This window comes from Cyclopterus lumpus, chromosome 8, assembly GCF_009769545.1.
Source record: "Cyclopterus lumpus isolate fCycLum1 chromosome 8, fCycLum1.pri, whole genome shotgun sequence".
NCBI classification, from domain to species: Eukaryota; Metazoa; Chordata; class Actinopteri; order Perciformes; family Cyclopteridae; genus Cyclopterus; species Cyclopterus lumpus.
In genome coordinates, this window is record NC_046973.1 from 1183466 (window position 1) to 1210965 (window position 27500).

The 27500-nt window shown below is 43.3% G+C and overlaps 1 protein-coding gene across 3 annotated transcripts in view; it reads right to left on the reverse strand.

Moving 5' to 3' along the window:
* The window catches only part of LOC117734643 (caskin-2-like), a 64146-nt gene that overhangs the window by 16659 nt on the left and 19987 nt on the right, over nt 1–27500 (reverse strand). For all 3 annotated transcript variants that reach the window (XM_034538863.1, XM_034538862.1, XM_034538861.1), the window contains exons 3-8: nt 17194–17245; nt 12688–12785; nt 12293–12438; nt 5640–5735; nt 1929–2059; nt 1234–1342 (exon numbers count right to left, since the gene is read on the reverse strand). In XM_034538863.1, the coding sequence (XP_034394754.1) occupies nt 1234–1342; nt 1929–2059; nt 5640–5735; nt 12293–12438; nt 12688–12785; nt 17194–17245 (632 nt within the window). The remainder of the gene's footprint in view (nt 1–1233; nt 1343–1928; nt 2060–5639; nt 5736–12292; nt 12439–12687; nt 12786–17193; nt 17246–27500) is intronic.

Consider the following 27500-nt stretch of genomic DNA (forward strand, 5'->3'; position numbering starts at 1 on the left):
CCCATGAACACCACTCATAACATCACCCATGACATCATCACCCATGACACCACTCATGACATCATCACTCATGGCATCACCCATGACACCACCCATGACACCACTCATGACACCACTCATGACATCACGACCCATGACACCACCCATGACACCACTCATGACATCACGACCCATGACATCACCCATGACATCATCACTCATGACACCACTCATGACATCACGACCCATGACACCACCCATGACATCATCACTCATGACACCACTCATGACATCACGACCCATGACACCACCCATGACATCATCACTCATGACACCACTCATGACATCACGACCCATGACACCACCCATGACATCATCACCCATGACACCACTCATGACATCACGACCCATGACACCACCCATGACACCACTCATGACATCACGACCCATGACATCACCCATGACACCACCCATGACATCATCACTCATGACACCACTCATGACATCACGACCCATGACACCACCCATGACATCATCACTCATGACACCACTCATGACATCACGACCCATGACACCACCCATGACACCACCCATGACACCACCCATGACACCACTCATGACACCACTCATGACATCACGACCCATGACACCACCCATGACACCACTCATGACACCACTCATGACATCACGACCCATGACACCACCCATGACACCACTCATGACACCACTCATGACATCACGACCCATGACACCACCCATGACATCATCACTCATGACACCACTCATGACATCACGACCCATGACACCACCCATGACACCACTCATGACACCACTCATGACACCACTCATGACACCACTCATGACATCACGACCCATGACACCACCCATGACACCACTCATGACACCACTCATGACATCACGACCCATGACACCACCCATGACACCACCCATGACACCACTCATGACACCACCCATGACACTACTCATGACACCACCCATGACACACTCATGACACCACTCATGACACCACCCATGACACCACTCATGACACCACCCATGACACCACCCATGACACACTCATGACATCATCACTCATGACACCACCCATGACACCACCCATGACACCACCCATGACACCACTCATGACACCACCCATGACACCACCCATGACACCACTCATGACACCACCCATGACACACTCATGACATCATCACTCATGGCATCACCCATGACATCACCCATGACATCACTCACGTCCAGCAGCAGGCGGACCACCTCCGTCTTCCCGTACAGAGACGCTTCATGAAGAGCCGTTCCAGACTTGGTGGTCTTGTTGATGTCGATGCCAGCAGCCAGCAGCAGACTGGAACAGACCAGACACAGTCCTAAACGTGGGTCCTGAACCTGAACATCGGTCCTAAACGGTCCTAAACCTGAACCCAGGTCCTGAACCTGAACATGGGTCCTGAACCTGAGTCCTAAACATAGGTCCTAAACCTGAACCTAAATCCTAAATCCTGAACCTGAGACCTGAACCTGGATCCTAAACCTGAACCTGAATCTGTGTCTTGAACCTGGGTCCAAAACCTGGGTCGGAAACCTGAACCTGAGTCCTCAACATGAGACCTGAACCTGGGTCCTGAACCTGAACCTGGGTCCTAAATGGTCCTAAACCTGAACCTGGGCCCTGAACCTGAAAATTGGTCCTGAACCTGGGTCCTAAACCTGAACCTAAGTCCTGAACCTGAGACCTGAACCTGGATCCTAAACCTGAATCTGTGTCCTGAACATGGGTCCAAAACCTGAACCTGAGTCCTGAACTTGAGACCTGCAGACATGGTGGAATAAATGAGAAAAAGGTTCTGCCACTTACATGCGCTCCCCCCCCGATTCTCCTCATAAGCCAGGTCCAGGTCTGAGTGGACCTCCATGTGAAGGGTTTTATTTACCGGATGATGTCTTTGTGTCCGTTTCGGGCCGCGAGGTGAAGTGGAGTCGTGAAGGCCGAGTCCGTCTGCTCCTTCCTCTCCCCCTCCAGCAGGGAGACCACCATGTTGCTGCTGAGCAGCAGCTGGGACACCTGGGGAGAACAGGGGGGACCATGAGACCAGCAGACATTAAGGAGACCATGAGACCCGCAGACATTAAGGAGACCAGGAGACCACGAGACCAGTAAACCGTGAGACCAGCAGACATTAAGGAGACCAGGAGACCATGAGACCAGTAAACCGTGAGACCAGCAGACATTAAGGAGACCATGAGACCAGCAGACATTAAGGAGACCAGGAGACCATGAGACCAGTAAACCGTGAGACCAGCAGACATTAAGGAGACCATGAGACCAGCAGACAATAAGCAGACAATAAGCAGACCAGGAGACCATGAGACCAGTAAACCGTGAGACCAGCAGACATTAAGGAGACCATGAGACCAGTAAACCGTGAGACCAGCAGACATTAAGGAGACCATGAGACCAGCAGACACCCTGGGGGCCTATTTACACATCATAGTTAGACAGTGTAAAACCTTACAATAAACATGAGCAAATATATTGATGTTGTATAGCAAATTAAACAAGAGAACTTGGGCTACAAGAATCAGTAAGCCATTTCCACACAACTCAAACACCAACTGAAAGAATTATGAAAATATCAGAATCATCATTTTGTCAGGAGTCACTCAGCATGTTTTCAGAACTAGCAAACGTAGCTCGGTGCTATCAGAAAAAGACAGATAGCACAAAGCAAGAGGACTCCACACAGATTCTAAATATCTTTTCAAAATCCTTCTGCACCAAAGCATCTCTGAGATATGAGCCAAAGAGCACAGCAACATTAATCAATTTAGCGCTTACAGTCACAAATGTTGCTCATTTTTCTTCTTCTAATCAACAAAGACTGCTATATTTGGAAGTATTGAACACCATCAGTAATATACAAGTGAAATATATGGTTTGGTACATGAGAAAATTCAAATTTCCCAAATGCCCATTTCGCCTAATTTATTTGTACTAAAACCTCTCTAACTTTGTTCTGCTTTACTTCTTCAAAGTCAAACTTTGCAGAGAGACTGGTCACATATGTCCATGTTGATATAATCTGAGTGAGTTGAGGCCTTTGCTCTGCATCCTTCAAAGAGATAATCATCCTGAAAGTGCTTTTTCTTTCTAGGCAAACCTGGAAATTCAACTTTTGCTGTATTTCATCTTTATTTACTCTTAATCAGTAACAAATATAATAATATTTACACATCTGAACAAAAGCACACATGGGTTGCCTTTATTATAACACCAACGTTATTCAAATAGCCTTTGTGGTTGCAGAGATACACCTTTTTTAGTTTGGGTACGTTATTTGGAGCAGAAACCTATAAAATAGCTGGGGGCTCACAAGGAAGGTGAGTCCTCATGATAAAGATGGGTCCTAACAAGGAAGGTGAGTCCTCGTGATGAAGATGAGTCCCCACAAGGAAGGTGAGTCCTCATGATGAAGATGAGTCCCCACAAGGAAGGTGAGTCCTCATGATAAAGATGAGTCCCCACAAGGAAGGTGAGTCCTCATGATGAAGATGAGTCCCCACAAGGAAGGTGAGTCCTCATGATGAAGATGAGTCCCCACAAGGAAGGTGAGTCCTCGTGATGAAGATGGGTCCTCACAAGGAAGGTGAGTCCTCATGATGAAGATGAGTCCCCACAAGGAAGGTGAGTCCTCATGATGAAGGTGAGTCCCCACAAGGAAGGTGAGTCCTCATGATGAAGATGAGTCCCCACAAGGAAGGTGAGTCCTCATGATGAAGATGAGTCCCCACAAGGAAGGTGAGTCCTCATGATGAAGATGAGTCCCCACAAGGAAGGTGAGTCCTCATGATGAAGATGAGTCCCCACAAGGAAGGTGAGTCCTCGTGATGAAGATGGGTCCTCACAAGGAAGGTGAGTCCTCATGATGAAGATGAGTCCCCACAAGGAAGGTGAGTCCTCATGATGAAGGTGAGTCCCCACAAGGAAGGTGAGTCCTCGTGATGAAGATGAGTCCCCACAAGGAAGGTGAGTCCTCATGATGAAGATGGGTCCTCACAAGGAAGGTGAGTCCTCGTGATGAAGATGAGTCCCCACAAGGAAGGTGAGTCCTCATGATGAAGATGAGTCCCCACAAGGAAGGTGAGTCCTCGTGATGAAGATGGGTCCTCACAAGGAAGGTGAGTCCTCGTGATGAAGATGGGTCCTCACAAGGAAGGTGAGTCCTCGTGATGAAGATGGGTCCTCACAAGGAAGGTGAGTCCTCATGATAAAGATGGGTCCTCACAAGGAAGGTGAGTCCTCGTGATGAAGATGGGTCCTCACAAGGAAGGTGAGTCCTGATGATGAAGATGGGTCCTCACAAGGAAGGTGAGTCCTCGTGATGAAAGGGGAGTCCTCACAAGGAAGGTGAGTCCTGATGATGAAGATGAGTCCTCGTGATGAAATGGGAGTCCTCACAAGGAAGGTGAGTCCTCGTGATGAAGATGAGTCCCCACAAGGAAGGTGAGTCCTCGTGATGAAGATGAGTCCCCACAAGGAAGGTGAGTCCTCATGATGAAGGTGAGTCCTCATGATGAAAGTGAGTCCTGATAATGAAGGTGAGTCCTGATGATGAAGGTGAGTCCTCATGATGAAAGGGGAGTCCTCATGATGAAGGTGAGTCCTCACTAGGAAGGTGAGTCCTGATGATGAAGGTGAGTCCTCATGATGAAAGGGGAGTCCTCATGATGAAGGTGAGTCCTCACTAAGAAGGTGAGTACTGATGATGAAGGTGAGTCCTCATGATGAAAGTGAGTCCTCATGATGAAGGTGAGTCCTCACAAGGAAGGTGAGTCCTGATGATGAAGGTGAGTCCTCGTGATGAAAGGGGAGTCCTTACAAGGAAGGTGAGTCCTCATGATGAAAGTGAGTCCTCATGATGAAGGTGAGTCCTGATGATGAAGGTGAGTCCTCATGATGAAAGGGGAGTCCTTACAAGGAAGGTGAGTCCTGATGATGAAGGTGAGTCCTCATGATGAAAGTGAGTCCTAATGATGAAGGTGAGTCCTCATGATGAAGGTGAGTCCTCACAAGGAAGGTGAGTCCTGATGATGAAGGTGAGTCCTCGTGATGAAAGGGGAGTCCTTACAAGGAAGGTGAGTCCTGATGATGAAGGTGAGTCCTGATGATGAAGGTGTCCTGATGATGAAGGTGAGTCCTCGTGATGAAAGGGGAGTCCTTACAAGGAAGGTGAGTCCTGATGATGAAGGTGTCCTCATGATGAGAGGGGAGTCCTCACAAGGAAGGTGAGTCCTCGTGATGAAGATGAGTCCCCACAAGGAAGGTGAGTCCTCGTGATGAAGATGAGTCCCCACAAGGAAGGTGAGTCCTGATGATGAAGGTGTCCTCATGATGAGAGGGGAGTCCTCACAAGGAAGGTGAGTCCTGATGATGAAGGTGAGTCCTGATGATGAAGGTGAGTCCTCGTGATGAAAGGGGAGTCCTCACAAGGAAGGTGAGTCCTGATGATGAAGGTGAGTCCTCGTGATGAAGATGAGTCCTCACAAAGAAGGTGAGTCCTGATGATGAAGGTGAGTCCTGATGATGAAGGTGAGTCCTCATAAGATTTCCCACAAGGACCCCCCCAACGTAAAAACCTGCTCACCTGGACTCTCCCAAACTCACAGGCCAGGTCCAGAGGAGTCTTCTTGGCCTTGTTGACCAGACAGGGGTTGGACTGATGCTGCAGCAGCATCTCAGACTGAGAACAAACAAACACACAAACAAACAAACAACAACATTACTTAATGAATCAAAAACCTGAGAGTGTAGAACATCAAATAATATGTGATTTAGACTTTAGAAAAGTATACGACAGAAGAAAAAGTACAACGCAGCATGAAATAGAACTGCTAAGCTGAAGTACAAGTACCTCAGAATAAACAAACAAAAAGAAACAATCAGTTTACCAGATACTTGTTTGTGTTTACGCCCGCTGTTTGAATACAGACTTAATCTGATGATTAAGAGTTAAACTGTCTGTGTGTGTGTCTGTTACTAGTAGTAACAGACACACCACTAGTTAGTGTTTAACTAGTAGTAACAGACTCACCACTAGTTAGTGTTTAACTAGTAGTTACAGACTCAGCACTTGGTATTGTTAACTAGTAGTAACATACTCACCACTAGTTAGTGTTTAACTAGTAGTAACAGACTCACCACTAGTTAGTGTTTAACTAGTAGTAACAGACTCAGCACTAGTTAGTGTTTAACTAGTAGTAACAGACTCAGCACTTGGTATTGTTAACTAGTAGTAACAGACTCACCACTAGTTAGTGTTGAACTAGTAGTAACAGACTCACCACTTGGTAGTGTTAACTAGTAGTAACAGAATCATCACTAGTTAGTGTTTAACTAGTAGTAACAGACTCACCACTTGGTAGTGTTAACTAGTAGTAACATACTCACCACTTGGTCGTGTTTAACTAGTAGTAACAGACTTACCACTAGTTAGTGTAAACTAGTAGTAACAGACTCACCACTAGTTAGTGTTTAACTAGTAGTAACATACTTACCACTTGGTAGTGTTAACTAGTAGTAACAGACTCACCACTAGTTAGTGTTTAACTAGTAGTAACAGACTCACCACTTGTTAGTGTTTAACTAGTAGTAACATACTTACCACTTGGTAGTGTTAACTAGTAGTAACAAACTCACCACTAGTTAGTGTTTAACTAGTAGTAACAGACTCACCACTAGTTAGTGTTTAACTAGTAGTAACCTATGAAACGTGGTGGAGGAGTTTGAGTGGCTCAGTGATCCTGGGAGCTATGTTGTCCGGGGCGTCAGCCCCTGGTAGGGTCTCCCAAGGCAAACAGGTCTCGGGGGAGAGCCCAGACTAAGAGCGGTTCAATAAACCCTGATGAATAGCAGCCCACGGATTGTAGCCACCTTGCCCGGACAAGGGAAACCGGGGCACCCTCCCGGAGCCAGACCCAGGAGGGGAGCTCGTCGGCGAGCGTCTGGTGGCCGGGCTTTCGCCCATGGGGCCCGGTCGGGCTCAGCCCGAAAGAACAACATGGAGCAGCTGTCACCCTGTGGACCCACCACCCGCAGGGTGAATTATCGGGGTCGGGTGCTATGTAGACCGGGCGGCGGGCCAGGCGGGAGACCTGGGCGGGCCGATCGCCGGCAGCATAGACTAGCTCTAGGGACGTGGAACGTCACCTCACTAGCGGGGAAAGAGCCGGAGCTGGTGCAGGAGGTGGAGCGGTACCAGCTAGATATAGTTGGGCTCACCTCCACGCACAGCATGGGCTCTGGAACCAAGCTCCTGGAGAAGGGTTGGACTTTGTCCTTTTCTGGAGTTGCCCAGGGTGAGAGGCGCCGGGCGGGAGTGGGGATACTCACGAGCCCCCGGCTGAGCGCCGCTGTGTTGGAGTTTTCCCCGGGGAACGAGAGGGTCGCCTCCCTGCGCCTACGGGTTGCGGGGAGTAAGGCTCTGACTGTTGTTTGTGCTTATGCACCGAACAGCATTTCGGAGTATCCGGCCTTCTTGGAGTCGGTGGGAGGGGTCCTGGAAAGGGCGCCGCCTGCCGACTCCATAGTTCTCCTGGGAGACTTCAACGCTCACGTGGGCAATGACAGAGAAACCTGGCGGGGCGTGATTGGGAGGAACGGCTTGCCCGATCTGAACCCGAATGGTGTTTTGTTGTTGGACTTCTGTGCTAGCCACAGTTTGTCCATAACGAACACCATGTTCGAACATAAGGTGGCTCATAAGTGTACCTGGTACCAGAACACCTTAGGCCGGAGATCAATGATCGACTTTGTAATCGTATCATCTGATCTGCGGCCGTATGTCTTGGACACTCGGGTGAAGAGAGGAGCAGAGCTGTCAACTGGTGGTGACCTGGTGGTGAGTTGGATCAGATGGCGGGGGACTCGGCTAGAGAGACCTGGCAAGCCCAAACGTGTAGTGAGGGTGAACTGGGAACGTCTGGCAGAGGATCCTGTCCGGGAGGTCTTCAACTCCCACCTCCGGAAGAACTTCTCACAAATCCCGAGGGAGGCTGGGGACATGGAATCCGAGTGGACCTTGTTCAAAGCCTCTATTGTGGACGCGGCTGCTCGGGGCTGTAGCCGGAAGGTCATCGGTGCCTGTCGTGGCGGCAACCCTAGAACCCGGTGGTGGACACCGGGGGTGAGGGTAGCCGTCAAACTGAAGAAGGAGGCCTTTCGGGCCTGGCTGGCCCAGGGGTCTCCTGAAGCAGCTGACGGGTACCGGCGGGCCAAAAGGGCTGCAGCGACGATGGTCGCGGAGGCTAAAACTCGGGCATGGGAGGAGTTCGGGGAGGCCATGGAGAAGGACTTTCGGTTGGCCTCAAGGAAGTTCTGGCAAACCATCCGACGGCTCAGGAAGGGAAAGCAGGGTCTACCCCAGGCTGTTCTCAGCAGGGGGGGGGAACTGCTGACCCGGACTGGGGACATCGTCGGGCGGTGGAAAGAGCACTTTGAGGAACTCCTAAACCCGGCCAACATGTCCCCCGGAGAGGGGGCAGCGCCGGAAGACTTTGGGGTGGATTCACCCATATCCCTGGCAGAGGTCGCTAAGGTAGTCAAAAAGCTCCTTGGTGGCAAGGCGCCAGGGGTGGATGAGATCCGCCCTGAGATGCTGAAAGCGCTGGACATTGTTGGGCTGTCTTGGTTGACACGCCTTTTCAGTGTCGCATGGGGGTCGGGAACAGTGCCCATGGACTGGCAGACCGGGGTGGTGGTTCCCATCTTCAAGAAGGGGGACCGGAGAGTGTGCTCGAACTATCGTGGTATCACACTGCTCAGCCTCCCGGGAAAAGCTTATGCCAGGGTGCTGGAGAGGAGGCTCCGACCGCTTGTCGAACCTCAGATTCAGGACGAACAGTGCGGATTCCGTCCCGGTCGTGGAACAGTGGACCAGCTCTTTACCCTCGCAAGATTACTGGAGGGATCCTGGGAGTTTGCCCAACCAGTTTACATGTGCTTTGTAGACCTGGAGAAGGCTTTCGACCGGGTCCCTCGGGGGTTTTTTGTGGGGGGTGCTGCGGGAGTATGGGGTGCCGGACCCGTTGGCACGGGCCATCCGGTCTCTGTATGCCTGCAGTAGGAGCTGTGTTCGTCTCCTCGGTAGTAAGTCAGACACGTTCCCGGTGGGTGTTGGCCTCCGCCAGGGCTGCCCTTTATCACCGGTCCTGTTCGTGACCTTCATGGACAGGATATCTAGGCGCAGCCAGGGGGCGGAGAGGATCCGGTTCGGGAGTCTCGGGATCGCCTCTCTGCTGTTTGCGGATGATGTGGTCCTGTTTGCCTCCTCGGACCGTGACCTCCAGCATTCACTGGGGCGTTTTGCAGCCGAGTGCGAAGCGGCAGGGATGAGAGTTAGCACCTCCAAATCTGAGGCCATGGTGCTCTGCCGGAAACCGGCGGATTGCTCCCTCCAGGTGGGGGCAAACTGCCTACCCCAAGCGAAGGAGTTCAAGTATCTCGGGGTCTTGTTCACGAGTGAGGGTAAGGTGGAGCGGGAGATCGATAGGCGGATCGGTGCGGCTGCAGCAGTAAAACAGGCGCTGTACCGGTCCGTCTTAGTGAAGAGGGAGCTGAGCCGGAAGGCAAAGCTCTCCATTTACTGGTCGGTCTACGTTCCAACCCTCACCTATGGTCACGAACTCTGGGTCGTGACCGAAAGAACGAGATCTCGGATACAAGCGGCCGAAATGAGCTTCCTCCGTAGGGTGGCCGGGCTCAGCCTTAGAGATAGGGTAAGGAGCTCGGACATCAGGGGGGAGCTTGGAGTCGAGTCGCTGCTCCTTCGTGTCGAAAGGAGTCAGCTGAGGTGGTTCGGGCATCTAGTTAGGATGCCTCCTGGACGCCTCCCATTAGAGGTTTTCCGGGCACGTCCAACTGGTAGGAGGCCCCGGGGAAGACCGAGGACACGCTGGAGGGATTATATCTCCCGGCTGGCCTTGGAACGCCTCGGGATCCCCCAGAATGAGCTGGAAAGTGCTGCGGGTGAGAGGGAAGCCTGGGTCGGCCTGCTGAACCTGCTGCCACCGCGACCCGACCCCGGATAAGCGGGTGATAATGGATGGATGGATAGTAGTAACATACTTACCACTTGGTAGTGTTAACTAGTAGTAACAAACTCACCACTAGTTAGTGTTTAACTAGTAGTAACAGACTCACCACTAGTTAGTGTTTAACTAGTAGTAACATATTCACCACTTGGTAGTGTTAACTAGTAGTAACAGACTCACCACTAGTTAGTGTTTAACTAGTAGTAACATACTCACCACTAGTTAGTGTTTAACTAGTAGTAACAGACTCACCACTAGTTAGTGTTAACTAGTAGTAACAGACTCACCACTTGGTAGTGTTTAACTCGTAGTAACAGACTCACCACTAGTTAGTGTTTAACTAGTAGTAACAGACTCACCACTTGGTAGTGTTAACTAGTAGTAACAGACTCACCACTTGGTAGTGTTTAACTAGTAGTAACATACTCACCACTAGTTAGTGTTTAACTAGTAGTAACATACTTACCACTTGGTAGTGTTAACTAGTAGTAACAAACTCACCACTAGTTAGTGTTTAACTAGTAGTAACAGACTCACCACTTGGTAGTGTTAACTAGTAGTAACAGACTCACCACTAGTTAGTGTTTAACTAGTAGTAACAGACTCACCACTTGGTAGTGTTTAACTAGTAGTAGCATACTCACCACTAGTTAGTGTTTAACTAGTAGTAACATACTCACCACTTGGTAGTGTTAACTAGTAGTAACAGACTCACCACTAGTTAGTGTTTAACTAGTAGTAACAGACTCACCACTAGTTAGTGTTAACTAGTAGTAACAGACTCACCACTTGGTAGTGTTAACTAGTAGTAACAGACTCACCACTAGTTAGTGTTTAACTAGTAGTAACAGACTCACCACTAGTTAGTGTTTAACTAGTAGTAACAGACTTACCACTAGTTAGTGTTTAACTAGTAGTAACAGACTCACCACTAGTTAGTGTTTAACTAGTAGTAACAGACTCACCACTAGGTAGTGTTTAACTAGTAGTAACAGACTCACCACTAGTTAGTGTTAACTAGTAGTAACAGACTCACCACTAGTTAGTGTTAACTAGTAGTAACAGACTCACCACTTGGTAGTGTTAACTAGTAGTAACAGACTCACCACTTGGTAGTGTTTAACTAGTAGTAACAGACTCACCACTTGGTAGTGTTAACTAGTAGTAACAGACTCACCACTAGTTAGTGTTTAACTAGTAGTAACAGACTCACCACTTGGTAGTGTTTAACTAGTAGTAACAGACTCACCACTTGGTAGTGTAAACTAGTAGTAACAGACTCACCACTTGGTAGTGTAAACTAGTAGTAACAGACTCACCACTAGTTAGTGTTTAACTAGTAGTAACAGACTCACCACTAGTTAGTGTTTAACTAGTAGTAACAGACTTACCACTAGTTAGTGTTTAACTAGTAGTAACAGACTCACCACTAGTTAGTGTTAACTAGTAGTAACAGACTCACCACTTGGTAGTGTTTAACTAGTAGTAACAGACTCACCACTTGGTAGTGTTAACTAGTAGTAACAGACTCACCACTTGGTAGTGTTAACTAGTAGTAACAGACTCACCACCAGTTAGTGTTTAACTAGTAGTAACAGACTCACCACTTGGTAGTGTTAACTAGTAGTAACAGACTCACCACTTGGTAGTGTTTAACTAGTAGTAACAGACTCACCACTTGGTAGTGTTTAACTAGTAGTAACAGACTCACCAGTAGTTAGTGTTAACTAGTAGTAACAGACTCACCACTTGGTAGTGTTAACTAGTAGTAACAGACTTACCACTTGGTAGTGTTTAACTAGTAGTAACAGACTCACCACTTGGTAGTGTTTAACTAGTAGTAACAGACTCACCACTTGGTAGTGTTTAACTAGTAGTAGCATACTCACCACTAGTTAGTGTTAACTAGTAGTAACAGACTCACCACTTGGTAGTGTTAACTAGTAGTAACAGACTCATAGACTTGGTAGTGTTTAACTAGTAGTAACAAACTCACCACTAGTTAGTGTTAACTAGTAGTAACAGACTCACCAGTAGTTAGTGTTAACTAGTAGTAACAGACTCACCACTTGGTAGTGTTTAACTAGTAGTAACAGACTCACCACTTGGTAGTGTTTAACTAGTAGTAACAGACTCACCACTTGGTAGTGTTTAACTAGTAGTAACAGACTCACCACTAGTTAGTGTTAACTAGTAGTAACAGACTCACCACTTGGTAGTGCCCGTACTGGGCTGCCAGGTGCAGGGGGATGTGTCCGTCCAGAGAGACCCCGTTCACTGAGGATCCGGAGCGGAGCAGCATCAGGACCGACTCGGCTTTCCCCTGCCAGGCGGCGTAGTGCAGCGGACGCATCCCTTCAGCCAAAACACACAACGCGTCATTTAGGAGGTGCAACATCCGTTATGATTATTGATCGTACAACAATGTGTTCACTTTAATGACTTTATATAATCTACGATATGACATTTATTATTTATATATTTATTAGTGGAATCATAATCTGTGACCTAAAGCTGTCAGATGAATGTAGAGCAGTAGAAGTACATGTACAAGATTCACAAGAAATGGAAAACACACACACACACACACACAAGTCATGTTACCGTTGCTGTCCTTGACGTCCACGGAGGCCTGAGCCTCCAGCAGAGCAGACAGCAGCTCTGTGGTTCCTGTGAGGGCCGCATGGTGCAGCGCCGAAAACCTGAGGGCAGAGACACTGTTATTACCATAATTAGTATCAATATTATCATTATCATCATTATTAATATTATTATCATCATTAGTATCATTATTATTGATATCATCATTAGTATCATTATTATTAATATTATTATCATCATTAGTATCATTATTATTATTTTTCATCATTAGTATCATCATTATTAATATTACTATCATCATTAGTATCATTATTATTGACATCATCATTAGTATCATTATTATTAATATCATCATTAGTATCATTAATATCATTATTATTGATATCATCATTAGTATCATTATTATTAATATTATTATCATCATTAGTATCATCATTAGTATCATTATTATTAATATCATCATTAGCATCATTATTATTGATATCATCATTAGTATCATTATTATTAATATCATTAGTATTGATATCATCATTAGTATCATTATTATTAATATCATCATTAGTATCATTATTATTAATATTATTATCATCATTAGTATCATTATTATTATTATCATCATTATTATTACTATCATTAGTATCATTATTATTAATATTATTATCATCATTAGTATCATTATTATTGATATCATCATTATTATTAATATCATTAGTATCATTATTAATATTATTATCATCATTAGTATCATTATTATTAATATCATCATTAGTATCATTATTATTATCATCATTAGTATCATTATTATTAATATTATTATCATCATTAGTATCATTATTATTGATATCATCATTATTATTAATATCATTAGTATCATTATTAATATTATTATCATTATTAGTATCATTATTATTAATATCATCATTAGTATCATTATTATTATCATCATTAGTATCATTATTATTAATATTATTATCATCATTAGTATCATTATTATTATTATCATCATTATTATTACTATCATTAGTATCATTATTATTAATATTATTATCATCATTAGTATCATTATTATTAATATCATTAGTATTGATATCATCATTAGTATCATTATTATTAATATCATCATTAGTATCATTATTATTAATATTATTATCATCATTAGTATCATTATTATTATTATCATCATTATTATTACTATCATTAGTATCATTATTATTAATATTATTATCAGCATTAGTATCATTATTATTGATATCATCATTATTATTACTATCATTAGTATCATTATTATTGATATCATCATTATTATTAATATCATTAGTATCATTAATATTATTATCATCATTAGTATCATTATTATTAATATCATCATTAGTATTATTATTAATATTATTATCATCATTATTATTACTATCATTAGTATCAGTATTATTAATATTATTATCATCATTAGTATCATTATTATTGATATCATCATTATTATTACTATCATTAGTATCATTATTATTGATATCATCATTATTATTAATATCATTAGTATCATTAATATTATTATCATCATTAGTATCATTATTATTAATATCATCATTAGTATTATTATTAATATTATTATCATCATTATTATTACTATCATTAGTATCATTATTATTAATATTATTATCATCATTAGTATCATTATTATTGATATCATCATTATTATTACTATCATTAGTATCATTATTATTAATATCATTAGTATCATTATTAATATTATTACCATCATTAGTATCATTATTATTAATATCATTATTAGTATCATTATTATTAATATTATTATCATCATTATTATTATCATCATTAGTATCATTATTATTATTATCATCATTAGTATCATTATTATTAAAATTGTTATCATCATTAGCATCATTATTATTATTATCATCATTAGTATCATTATTATTAATATTATTATCATCATTATTATTATTATCATTATCATTATGATCATCATTATTATTATCATCATTAATTATTCAGTCAGAGCTGCGGGGAAAGGTAGACTACCTGCTGCATCTCCTCAGAGCTTCACAGATACATATATTTATATTCATAAGATGAATATAAATATATGTATCTTGGTAAATATGAATATCTTCATATTTATCTTGTTGAATGTCAATATATTCATATTTACTTGTTAAATATATTTATACATAACAAGATGAATATATATATTCATATTTAACTTGTTGAATATATTTATATATAACAATATATATATTCATATTTAACGTAACATCTTGTCCTGACCCCCCCCCATGAGGAGCTCCCTTCAGGCTACATGAGAACAGATCAGAGGCCTCAGAAAACAAAGAGGACGTCCTCGGTTGCGTAACGTGAGCCGCCATTCAGAGACCACTAATGGAGGAGAGAACAAGTACTCTGGTCCTTTACTGGGGTAGAAGTACTGTGAACATACCATCATTACATCATAATGCAGTAACAGTACTGTGAACATACCATCATTACATCATAATGCAGTAGAAGTACTGTGAACATACCATCATTACATCATAATGCAGTAGAAGTACTGTGAACATACCATCATTACATCATAATGCAGTAGAAGTACTGTGAACATACCATCATTACATCATAATGCAGTAGAAGTACTGTGAACATACCATCATTACATCATAATGCAGTAACAGTACTGTGAACATACCATCATTACATCATAATGCAGTAGAAGTACTGTGAACATACCATCATTACATCATAATGCAGTAACAGTACTGTGAACATACCATCATTACATCATAATGCAGTAACAGTACTGTGAACATACCATCATTACATCATAATGCAGTAACAGTACTGTGAACATACCATCATTACATCATAATGCAGTAACAGTACTGTGAACATACCATCATTACATCATAATGCAGTAACAGTACTGTGAACATACCATCATTACATCATAATGCAGTAGAAGTACTGTGAACATACCATCATTACATCATAATGCAGTAACAGTACTGTGAACATACCATCATTACATCATAATGCAGTAACAGTACTGTGAACATACCATCATTACATCATAATGCAGTAACAGTACTGTGAACATACCATCATTACATCATAATGCAGTAACAGTACTGTGAACATACCATCATTACATCATAATGCAGTAACAGTACTGTGAACATACCATCATTACATCATAATGCAGTAACAGTACTGTGAACATACCATCATTACATCATAATGCAGTAACAGTACTGTGAACATACCATCATTACATCATAATGCAGTAGAAGTACTGTGAACATACCATCATTACATCATAATGCAGTAGAAGTACTGTGAACATACCATCATTACATCATAATGCAGTAGAAGTACTGTGAACATACCATCATTACATCATAATGCAGTAGAAGTACCTACATTTCCTTTTTAAAGTATATTGTGCAATGTTTTAACTGATTCTACATGGATGTCGTGGTACTTGTACTTGTGGTACTTCTTCTTTACTCTACATAGTATTTCTACATGGATGTTGTGGTACTTGTACTTGTGGTACTTCTTCTTTACTCTACATAGTATTTCTACATGGATGTCGTGGTAATTGTATTTCGGTAATGAATACAAGTACTTCTTCTTGACAGTTTTAACCAGTAAGGGGGGCGGGTCTGTCTGCTGGTCTCTGCTGGTTCCTGTTCCAGGCTGTAGACCACCATGTAAACCCCCCCCATGACCTCACCTCTCATCACCACCTGTCATGGAGGGGGGGGGCTGTGACCCCCCCCCCCCTCTAGAGCTTTGTACACCTTCAGACTGCTGCTGCTGGTCTCTGGTCTGGTACTAAAGGTGTCCCACAGGGATCTAGTTTAGGTCCTCTGCCATTCTGAGACCAGGTTCCTTCTAGTCCAGAGAACCCTGCTGGTTCTTTCTTCTTCTGCTGTTTCATGTTCTTTGAACGCTTGAACACACAAAGCTTTGGCTTCACTTAAAGAACCGGAGGTTGGCTAGTATATACACACATATATACACATAGGTATACATATAGAGTATATTAAAGTAGTAATGGGCCCATGTGACCCCCTGACCCCTACCCTTTGACCCCTCCGGCCTAACAAAGGAGTCAACACTCAGAAGTGTTGACTGGAAGCTGAAGGACCTGCTGCTCCTGAAACAGAATCTATGGATTCATTCTGTTGTTTATTCTTATTGAATCCAGACTCCCTGTCTGAGTCGTTGGTTCTCACTGAAGACGCCACAAAATACAGTTTGGATTAAATATGGGACTATTGGTTGGGGACTATATATAATATGGGACTATTTTCAGTGGCGGATTGATTTACACGTGGTGCTCTGGTCTGAGCTGAGCTGCGTGACCTTTATTATGATATTTCAGATTGAATCAAGAATCTTAAAGCTCTAAAAGAGAAATCGAGAATGAGAAGTTTAAACGTTGACGAGGAGCTGAAAGGGGGACTCGGGGGTTCGAACCCCATCACTCACCCGTCTGAGTCCTGGTAGTTCACATTCAGCCTCTTGGTGGAGCCCAGCAGCTCTGGAACCAAACACACAGAATCACACGTCAAACAACGCTTTAGATGCTTTAAAACAGGAAGTAAACAACAACATCTATTCAACCTTCTGTGTTAGTAACGTTAGCAGCACCGCTAACGAAGAACCAACGGGTTAACTTCAGTTACATGGTGATGCGTTCAGGCTCTGCTCAGTGAACATGAGTACTGGCTGAAAATAAATGATAACGTTCTCATGATGCGTTCAGGCTCTGCTCAGTGAACATGAGTACTGGTTGAAGGTAAATGATAACTTCTCATGATGCGTTCAGGCTCTGCTCAGTGAAGATGAGTACTGGGTGAAGGTAAATGTTAACTTCTCATGATGCGTTCAGGCTCTGCTCAGTGAACATGAGTACTGGCTGAAGGTAAATGATAACGTTCTCATGATGCGTTCAGGCTCTGCTCAGTGAAAATGAGTACTGGCTGAAGGTAGATGATAACGTTCTCATGATGCGTTCAGGCTCTGCTCAGTGAACATGAGTACTGGCTGAAGGTAAATGATAACGTTCTCATGATGCGTTCAGGCTCCACTCAGTGAACATGAGTACTGGCTGAAGGTAAATGATAACGTTCTCATGATGCGTTCAGGCTCTGCTCAGTGAACATGAGTACTGGCTGAAGGTAAATGATAACGTTCTCATGATGCGTTCAGGCTCAACTCAGTGAACATGAGTACTGGCTGAAGGTAAATGATAACGTTCTCATGATGCGTTCAGGCTCTGCTCAGTGAACATGAGTACTGGCTGAAGGTAAATGATAACGTTCTCATGATGCGTTCAGGCTCTGCTCAGTGAACATGAGTACTGGCTAAAGGTAAATGATAACATTCTCATGATGCGTTCAGGCTCTGCTCAGTGAACATGAGTACTGGTTGAAGGTAAATGATAACGTTCTCATGATGCGTTCAGGCTCTGCTCAGTGAACATGAGTACTGGCTAAAGGTAAATGATAACATTCTCATGATGCGTTCAGGCTCTGCTCAGTGAACATGAGTACTGGTTGAAGGTAAATGATAACGTTCTCATGATGCGTTCAGGCTCTGCTCAGTGAACATGAGTAGTAGCTGAAGGTAAATGATAACGTTCTCATGATGCGTTCAGGCTCTGCTCAGTGAACATGAGTAGTAGCTGAAGGTAAATGATAACGTTCTCATGATGCGTTCAGGCTCTGCTCAGTGAAGATGAGTACTGGGTGAAGGTAAATGTTAACTTCTCATGATGCGTTCAGGCTCTGCTCAGTGAAAATGAGTACTGGCTGAAGGTAAATGATAACGTTCTCATGATGCGTTCAGGCTCTGCTCAGTGAACATGAGTACTGGCTGAAGGTAAATGATAACGTTCTCATGATGCGTTCAGGCTCTGCTCAGTGAACATGAGTACTGGGTGAAGGTAAATGTTAACTTCTCATGATGCGTTCAGGCTCTGCTCAGTGAAAATGAGTACTGGCTGAAGGTAAATGATAACGTTCTCATGATGCGTTCAGGCTCTGCTCAGTGAACATGAGTACTGGCTGAAGGTAAATGATAACGTTCTCATGATGCGTTCAGGCTCTGCTCAGTGAACATGAGTAGTGGCTGAAGGTAAATGATAACGTTTTCATGATGCGTTCAGGCTCTGCTCAGTGAAAATGAGTACTGGTTGAAGGTAAATGATAACTTCTCATGATGCGTTCAGGCTCTGCTCAGTGAAGATGAGTACTGGGTGAAGGTAAATGTTAACTTCTCATGATGCGTTCAGGCTCTGCTCAGTGAAGATGAGTACTGGGTGAAGGTAAATGTTAACTTCTCATGATGCGTTCAGGCTCTGCTCAGTGAAAATGAGTACTGGCTGAAGGTAAATGTTAACTTCTCATGATGCGTTCAGGCTCTGCTCAGTGAAAATGAGTACTGGCTGAAGGTAAATGATAACGTTCTCATGATGCGTTCAGGCTCTGCTCAGTGAAAATGAGTACTGGCTGAAGGTAAATGATAACGTTCTCATGATGCGTTCAGGCTCCGCTCAGTGAACATGAGTACTGGCTGAAGGTAAATGATAACGTTCTCATGATGCGTTCAGGCTCTGCTCAGTGAAAATGAGTACTGGCTGAAGGTAGATGATAACGTTCTCATGATGCGTTCAGGCTCTGCTCAGTGAACATGAGTACTGGCTGAAGGTAAATGATAACGTTGTCATGATGCGTTCAGGCTCTGCTCAGTGAACATGAGTACTGGCTGAAGGTAAATGATAACGTTGTCATGATGCGTTCAGGCTCTGCTCAGTTAACAGTAGTACTAATGAATGGACCAGGATTGTCTTTGAGCTACTTTACATGAGTGAGTTCATCCTTTTAAAACATTATGACAGTTGATCCATAACTGTGAGGTCAGAAGTGTTCACGTGGCCCATGAAGCGTCTCCTACTGGTTTCACTGGGAGGAATCCAGTGAAGCGTGGATGTCTCTTGCAGAGACGCTTCGTTAGCCTCGAGGAAGAATAACCCTCCGACTCCCAGTCACGGGAACGTGCCGGTGCTCCGGCTCTACTGGTTCTGTGCTGCGTCTCATCATCATTATAAAAACACGGTCAATGACTCTGGAAGTCGGAGGGCTGCATTCAGCTTCTGAATCACTACACAATCACCGCGGCGTGCGGAGTCACGACCGCACGGAAACCAGTTTGACAATCGCTAACCCAGTTACTTCTGCGGCAAAAATCTGTGACACGTGGACTGGTTTCTGAAAAGAGATCTTTAAAAGTGAGCGTGAGGCTTCAGAAGCATCACAGCAGCAAGACAAAGGAAACGTCTTCAGTAGCGTGACTCCTTACTAATAAACTGTGACTCCTAACCTTAAGAGGAACCAAACTGTGACTCCTAACTATAAGTGGAACCAAACCGTGACTCCAAACTGTAAGAGGAACCAAACTGTGACTTCTAACCTTAAGAAGAACCAAACTGTGACTTCTAACCTTAAGTGGAACCAAACTGTGACTCCTAACCTTAAGTGGAACCAAACCGTGACTCCAAACTGTAAGAGGAACCAAACTGTGACTTCTAACCTTAAGAAGAACCAAACTGTGACTTCTAACCTTAAGAAGAACCAAACCGTGACTCCTAACCTTAAGAAGAACCAAACTGTGACTCCTAACCTTAAGAGGAACCAAACTGTGACTCCTAACCTTAAGTGGAACCAAACCGTGACTCCAAACTGTAAGAGGAACCAAACTGTGACTTCTAACCTTAAGAAGAACCAAACCGTGACTCCTAACCTTAAGAAGAACCAAACCGTGACTCCTAACCTTAAGAGGAACCAAACTGTGACATCTAACTTTAAGTGGAACCAAACTGTGACTCCTAACCTAAATAATAATCAAACTGTGACTCCTAACCCTAAGTGGAACCAAACCGTGACTCCCAACTTTAAGAGGAACCAAACTGTGACTCCTTACCTTAAGTGGAACCAAACCGTGACTCCTAACCTTAAGAGGAACCAAACCGTGACTCCTAAGTGTAAGAGGAACCAAACCGTGACTCCCAACCTTAAGAGGAACCAAACCGTGACTCCCAACCTTAAGTGGAACCAAACTGTGACTCCTAACCTAAATAATAATCAAACTGTGACTCCTAACCCTAAGTGGAACCAAATTGTTACTCCTAACTTTAAGAGGAATCAAACTGTGACTCCTTACCTTAAGAGGAACCAAACTGTGACTCCTAAGTGTAAGAGGAACCAAACCGTGACTCCCAACCTTATGAGGAACCAAACCGTGACTCCTAAGTGTAAGAGGAACCAAACCGTGACTCCCAACCTTAAGAGGAACCAAACCGTGACTCCCAACCTTAAGAGGAACCAAACCGTGACTCCTAACCTTAAGAGGAAACAAACCGTGACTCCTAAGTGTAAGAGGAACCAAACCGTGACTCCCAACCTTAAGAGGAACCAAACCGTGACTCCTAACCTGAAGAGGAAACAAACCGTGACTCCTAATTGTAAGAGGGACCAAACCGTGACTCCTAACTTTAAGAGGAACCAGACCGTGCCTCCTAACCTTAAGAGGAACCATACCGTGACTCCTAACCTGAAGAGGAAACAAACCGTGACTCCTAAGTGTAAGAGGAACCAAACCGTGACTCCTAACTTTAAGAGGAACCAAACCGTGACTCCTAACTTTAAGAGGAACTAGACTGTGACTCTTAACCTTAAGAGGAACCAAACCGTGACTCCTAACCTTAAGAGGAACCAAACCGTGACTCCTAACCTTAAGAGGAAACAAACCGTGACTCCTAAGTGTAAGAGGAACCAAACCGTGACTCCTAAGTGTAAGAGGAACCAAACCGTGACTCCTAACCTTAAGAGGAACAAACCGTGACTCCCAACCTTAAGAGGAACCAAACCGTGACTCCTAACCTTAAGAGGAACCAAACCGTGACTCCTAACCTTAAGAGGAACCAAACCGTGACTCCCAACCTTAAGAGGAACCAAACCGTGACTCCTAAGTGTAAGAGGAACCAAACCGTGACTCCCAACCTTAAGAGGAACCAAACCGTGACTCCTAACCTTAAGAGGAACCAAACCGTGACTCCTAACCTTAAGAGGAACCAAACCGTGACTCCCAACCTTAAGAGGAACCAAACCGTGACTCCTAACCTTAAGAGGAACCAAACCGTGACTCCTAAGTGTAAGAGGAACCAAACCGTGACTCCTAACCTTAAGAGGAACCAAACCGTGACTCCCAACCTTAAGAGGAACCAAACGGTGACTCCTAACCTTAAGAGGAACCAAACCGTGACTCCTAAGTGTAAGAGGAACCAAACCGTGACTCCTAACCTTAAGAGGAACCAAACCGTGACTCCCAACCTTATGAGGAACCAAACCGTGACTCCTAAGTGTAAGAGGAACCAAACCGTGACTCCCAACCTTAAGAGGAACCAAACCGTGACTCCCAACCTTATGAGGAACCAAACCGTGACTCCCAAGTGTAAGAGGAACCAAACCGTGACTCCTAAGTGTAAGAGGAACCAAACCGTGACTCCTAACCTTAAGAGAAAGCAAACCGTGACTCCTAAGTGTAAGAGGAACCAAACCGTGACTCCTAACCTTAAGAGGAACCAAACCGTGACTCCCAACCTTAAGAGGAACCAAACCGTGACTCCTAACCTTAAGAGGGTGACTCCCAACCTTAAGAGGAACCAAACCGTGACTCCTAATCTAAATAATAATCAAACTGACTCCTGATCCGAGTGAGATTCGAACTGTGACTCCTAACACAGTGTAACAAGTTTTACACAGAAGTCTAAAGTTGGGATTCCGTGGCTACAAACCCGATTTCACTTGACTCGTCCATCACAACCTGGTTATGAACTGTAACCTCTAAACATGGTGTCACTCAAACTGAGCCGTGTGCTCGTGGGTGTCCTGAAAACTACAACCGAACGACTTCCATACGAAGAGAACCTAAAAACCGGAAGACTCTCAGTGGATTTCTGGACGTTCATTTTGAATCAGAGATGATGTCATCCTCTGGATGTGGAAGGAGCAGCGTGGTTCTCCGGTAACCGTGGTTACGGCTGCAGACATTCACACTCACGCCTGATTTCTCTCAGTGACCCGCTTCATGCAGTGTAAACACAGTGATTGAAGGCGCTGCCGTGTTTACTATCAGAGGTCAGGGGAGGTCAAAGGTCAGTCAGGATCCTCATCGGAGGATGGGAAAGAGGTCCCGGACCCCGCAGCCTGGAGAACAGCAGATCTCAGATCAGCCTTTCGACACGCGGCTGTAAGTCGTCTGCAACTTCCACTTTTAACCTCCGCCAGCTTTTGAAGTCGAGACTTTGGGTAAAACCACAGCGGGCGTTCCCTCCGGGGGTCGGAGCGCTGCTTTGATAATGACCTGGATTTGATAATTAATGGGAATAAATCTGCACAGAAATTAAAACTCGAGACGCAAACTGAACCTACAGGCGGCGAGAAGTCCTTTTAATTACTTCACATCGTGCAATGTTTAGACTGCAGAGCGAAGCCGAGGTTTCAACTTCAATGAAACAACTTCCACCATTGTTCCCCTCTTCTTCTTCTAAAGGGCTTGAGAGGCACGCCTGCTGCATATACGTATATCTATACACATACATATATGTGTATATATATATATATATATTTATATTTATATATACACATACATATATGTGTATATATATATATATATTTATATATACACATACATATATGTGTATATATATATATATATATTTATATATATATATTTATATACAGATATATATATATATAGATGAAGACGATGGAGGGTTGAAGACGATGGAGATGAAGACGATGGAGATGAAGACGATGGAGATGAAGATGATGGAGAGATGAAGACGATGGAGAGTTGAAGACGATGGAGATGAAGACGATGGAGAGATGAAGACGATGGAGAGATGAAGACGATGGAGTTGAAGACGATGGAGATGAAGACGATGGAGAGATGAAGACGATGGAGATGAAGATGATGGAGATGAAGACGATGGAGGGTTGAAGACGATGGAGATGAAGACGATGGAGGGATGAAAACGATGGAGATGAAGACGATGAAGAGATGAAGACGATGGAGAGATGAAGACGAGCTCCTCGGTCTCTTCTCTCTGGGACGAGGTTTAAATGTTGAAGACGTAACACGATCAGCAGCTCGGCTAAAGATCTGAATCTATAATGTTCTCCTCATGTGCAAAAAGAGGAGCGAGAATTTCAAAATGTACCTCCAATTATTTGGATAATCGTTATTTATGAAGCAGAAACTACGGCAATGGTGAGATTCAGTTATAGTTCTAAACATTTGAGTGCAGTTTGGCCTGAAGCACAACTAAAGGTCAACGGTTTGTGTGGACGTCGAGAGATTTCCTTAAGCTGTGAACTGTCTGATAAAGACTACCGGCCCTTTAAGAGTTTCCTGTCTTTACACACAGCAATGATTTGAGCTAAAAGCTATGCTAGGTATAATGTATAAAACATGGAGGTAGCTACCATGTATGCTTCATGTGTTAAAGCTGCATTCTCTTTCCTGACCACCAGGGGGCGACTCCTCTGGTTGTATAGAAGTCTATGCTTCATGTGTTAAAGCTGCATTCTCTCTCCTGACCACCAGGGGGCGACTCCTCTGGTTGTATAGAAGTCTATGCTTCATGTGTTAAAGCTGCATTCTCTCTCCTGACCACCAGGGGCGACTCCTCTGGTTGTATAGAAGTCTATGCTTCATGTGTTAAAGCTGCATTCTCTCTCCTGACCACCAGGGGGCGACTCCTCTGGTTGTATAGAAGTCTATGCTTCATGTGTTAAAGCTGCATTCTCTCTCCTGACCACCAGGGGGCGACTCCTCTGGTTGTATAGAAGTCTATGCTTCATGTGTTAAAGCTGCATTCTCTCTCCTGACCACCAGGGGGCGACTCCTCTGGTTGTATAGAAGTCCATGCTTCATGTGTTAAAGCTGCATTCTCTCTCCTGACCACCAGGGGGCGACTCCTCTGGTTGTATAGAAGTCTATATAAATGACTCTACTTCTCTTGATTTATTCCCTCAGTAAACATTGTAAACATTAGTTTTTGGTCTCAATCTCTAGTTTCTTCTTCAATACAGCGTGATGTTCATTTAGTAAATTATGGTCATTTAGAGTCAAACAGACCATAAAGCAGGGGATGCTTTAGGGGCGGGGCTACAAGGTGATTGACAGGTCTTTACGGCTCCTCAGTCCAGATATGGTCGCTTCCTTCTGGTTGCACAAAAACCAAGATGGTGGCACTGGAGGCTTCATAACATCAGTCCACGAACCAACAACGTCAACCTATAAATTTTAGTTGTGGAGACGTTTGAAACTCAGAAAGTGAAGGTTGTGAAGTTAGAATGGGGCTTTGTGAGCTCGTTTCTGTGGAACAATAGTGTTGGTGGAGGAAGCGTAGAAGACGCCCAGCTTTGTTCCTGAGAGCTGCTCCTCGCCTCGAGAGCCCCCCCTCCTCCTCTTCCTCTGAAAGGGAGTCACGGCCAGGTTACAGCACACACACACACACACACACACAGGGTATGCGTGTGTGTGTGTGTGTGTATCTACAGGATACATTAACCTTTACAATATTAATATATACTCATATCAATTTATATTTATTTACAAATTTAAATAAATAAGTATATTTCTCATTTATATATTATAATATATTACAATATATAAATAGATATCTATAAATAAATATCTCTATAAATAAATACATATATGTATTTATTATACATAATAAATTTTAATATATATTATAATAATTTAGTCATATATATTTATTTATATATGTACAAATACATATATAGAATACATATGTATAATTACATATATAAAATATGTAAAAATACACATATATGTATAAATACATATATAAATAAATATATATACACTCATATGAATTTATTTATTTCCGAAGCAGAGAAGATTCTGGCTGAAAGTGTGACTCACTTCACAAACAGGTTCAGGTCACATCACATGTTGATCCAGGTGTTCAGTGACACACGTTTCTCAGCAGGATTACAGTTTGTTTGTTAGTGTTTCACTCTACTGAAAAGCAGAATATATTATATATATGATAACATATTTTAAAGATGAATCTAACTATCTATCTGAAGGAGATCCAGCCGCGGTTCACTTCAGTTACATGGTGATGTGTTCAGGCTCTGCTCAGTGAACATGAGTACTGGCTGAAGGTAAATGATAACGTTCTCATGATGCGTTCAGGCTCCGCTCAGTGAACATGAGTACTGGCTAAAGGTAAATGATAACATTCTCATGATGCGTTCAGGCTCTACTCAGTGAACATAAGTACTGGCTAAAGGTAAATGATAACATTCTCATGATGCGTTCAGGCTCTGCTCAGTGAAAGTGGAAGCTGGTTCCATAAAAGAGGAGCTTGATAACTGAAGGCTCTTGCTCCCATCCTACTTTTTAGGACTCTAGGAACCACAAGTAGCCCCGCATTTAGTGAGCAGCTCTCTAGTGGGGCAATATGGTACTACAAGCTCCTTAAGATATGATGGTGCATCACCAATCAAGGCTTTGTAGGTGAGGAGAAGAATTTTAAATGTGATTCTTGATTTTACAGGGAGCCAGTGCAGAGCAGCTAATACAGGAGTCATGTGATCTCTTTTCTTAGTTTTTGTGAGTACACGAGCTGCAGCATTCTGGATCAACTGGAGGGATTTAAGAGACTTATTAGAGCAGCCTGATAATAAGGAGTTGCAGTAATCTAGTCTGGAAGTAACAAACGTGAACCAGCTTTTCTGCATCTTTTTGAGACAAGATGTGTCTGATTTTTTAAAATGTTACGTAGATGAAAAAATGCAATCCTTGAGATTTGCTTAACGTGGAGTTAAAGGACAAGTCTGGGTCAAAGATAACTAGAGATTCTTTACAGTGGTGTTGGATGCCAGGGCAATGCCGTCTACAGAAACCACATCACCAGATAATTGATCTCTGAGGTGTTCAGGGCCAGTAAAATAACTTCAGTTTTGTCTGAGTTTAACATCAGGAAGTTGCAGGTCATCCATGTTTTTATGTCTTTAAGACATTCTTGAATTCTAGCGAGCTGGTTGGTCTCCTCTGGTTTGATCGATAGATATAATTGAGTATCGTCTGCATAGCAATGAAAGTTTATGCAGTGTTTCCTGATAATGTTGTCCAAAGGGAGCATATATAAGGTAAATAAAATTGGTCCAAGCACAGAACCTTGTGGAACTCCGTGATTAACGTTGGTGGTCATTGAGGCTTCATCGTTTACAAATACAAACTGAGATCGATCTGATAAATAGGATTTAAACCAACTTAGTGCGGTACCTGAAATGCCAATCGACTGATCCAGTCTCTGTAATAGGATGTCATGATCAATGGTGTCGAACGCAGCACTAAGGTCTAACAAGACCAGTACAGAGATGAGTCCTTTATCAGCACTAAGGTCTAACAAGACCAGTACAGAGATGAGTCCTTTATCAGCACTAAGGTCTAACAAGACCAGTACAGAGATGAGTCCTTTATCAGCACTAAGGTCTAATAATACCAGTACGGAGATGAGTCCTTTATCAGCACTAAGGTCTAACAAGACCAGTACAGAGATGAGTCCTTTATCAGCACTAAGGTCTAACAAGACCAGTACAGAGATGAGTCCTTTATCAGCACTAAGGTCTAATAATACCAGTACGGAGATGAGTCCTTTATCAGCACTAAGGTCTAATAATACCAGTACG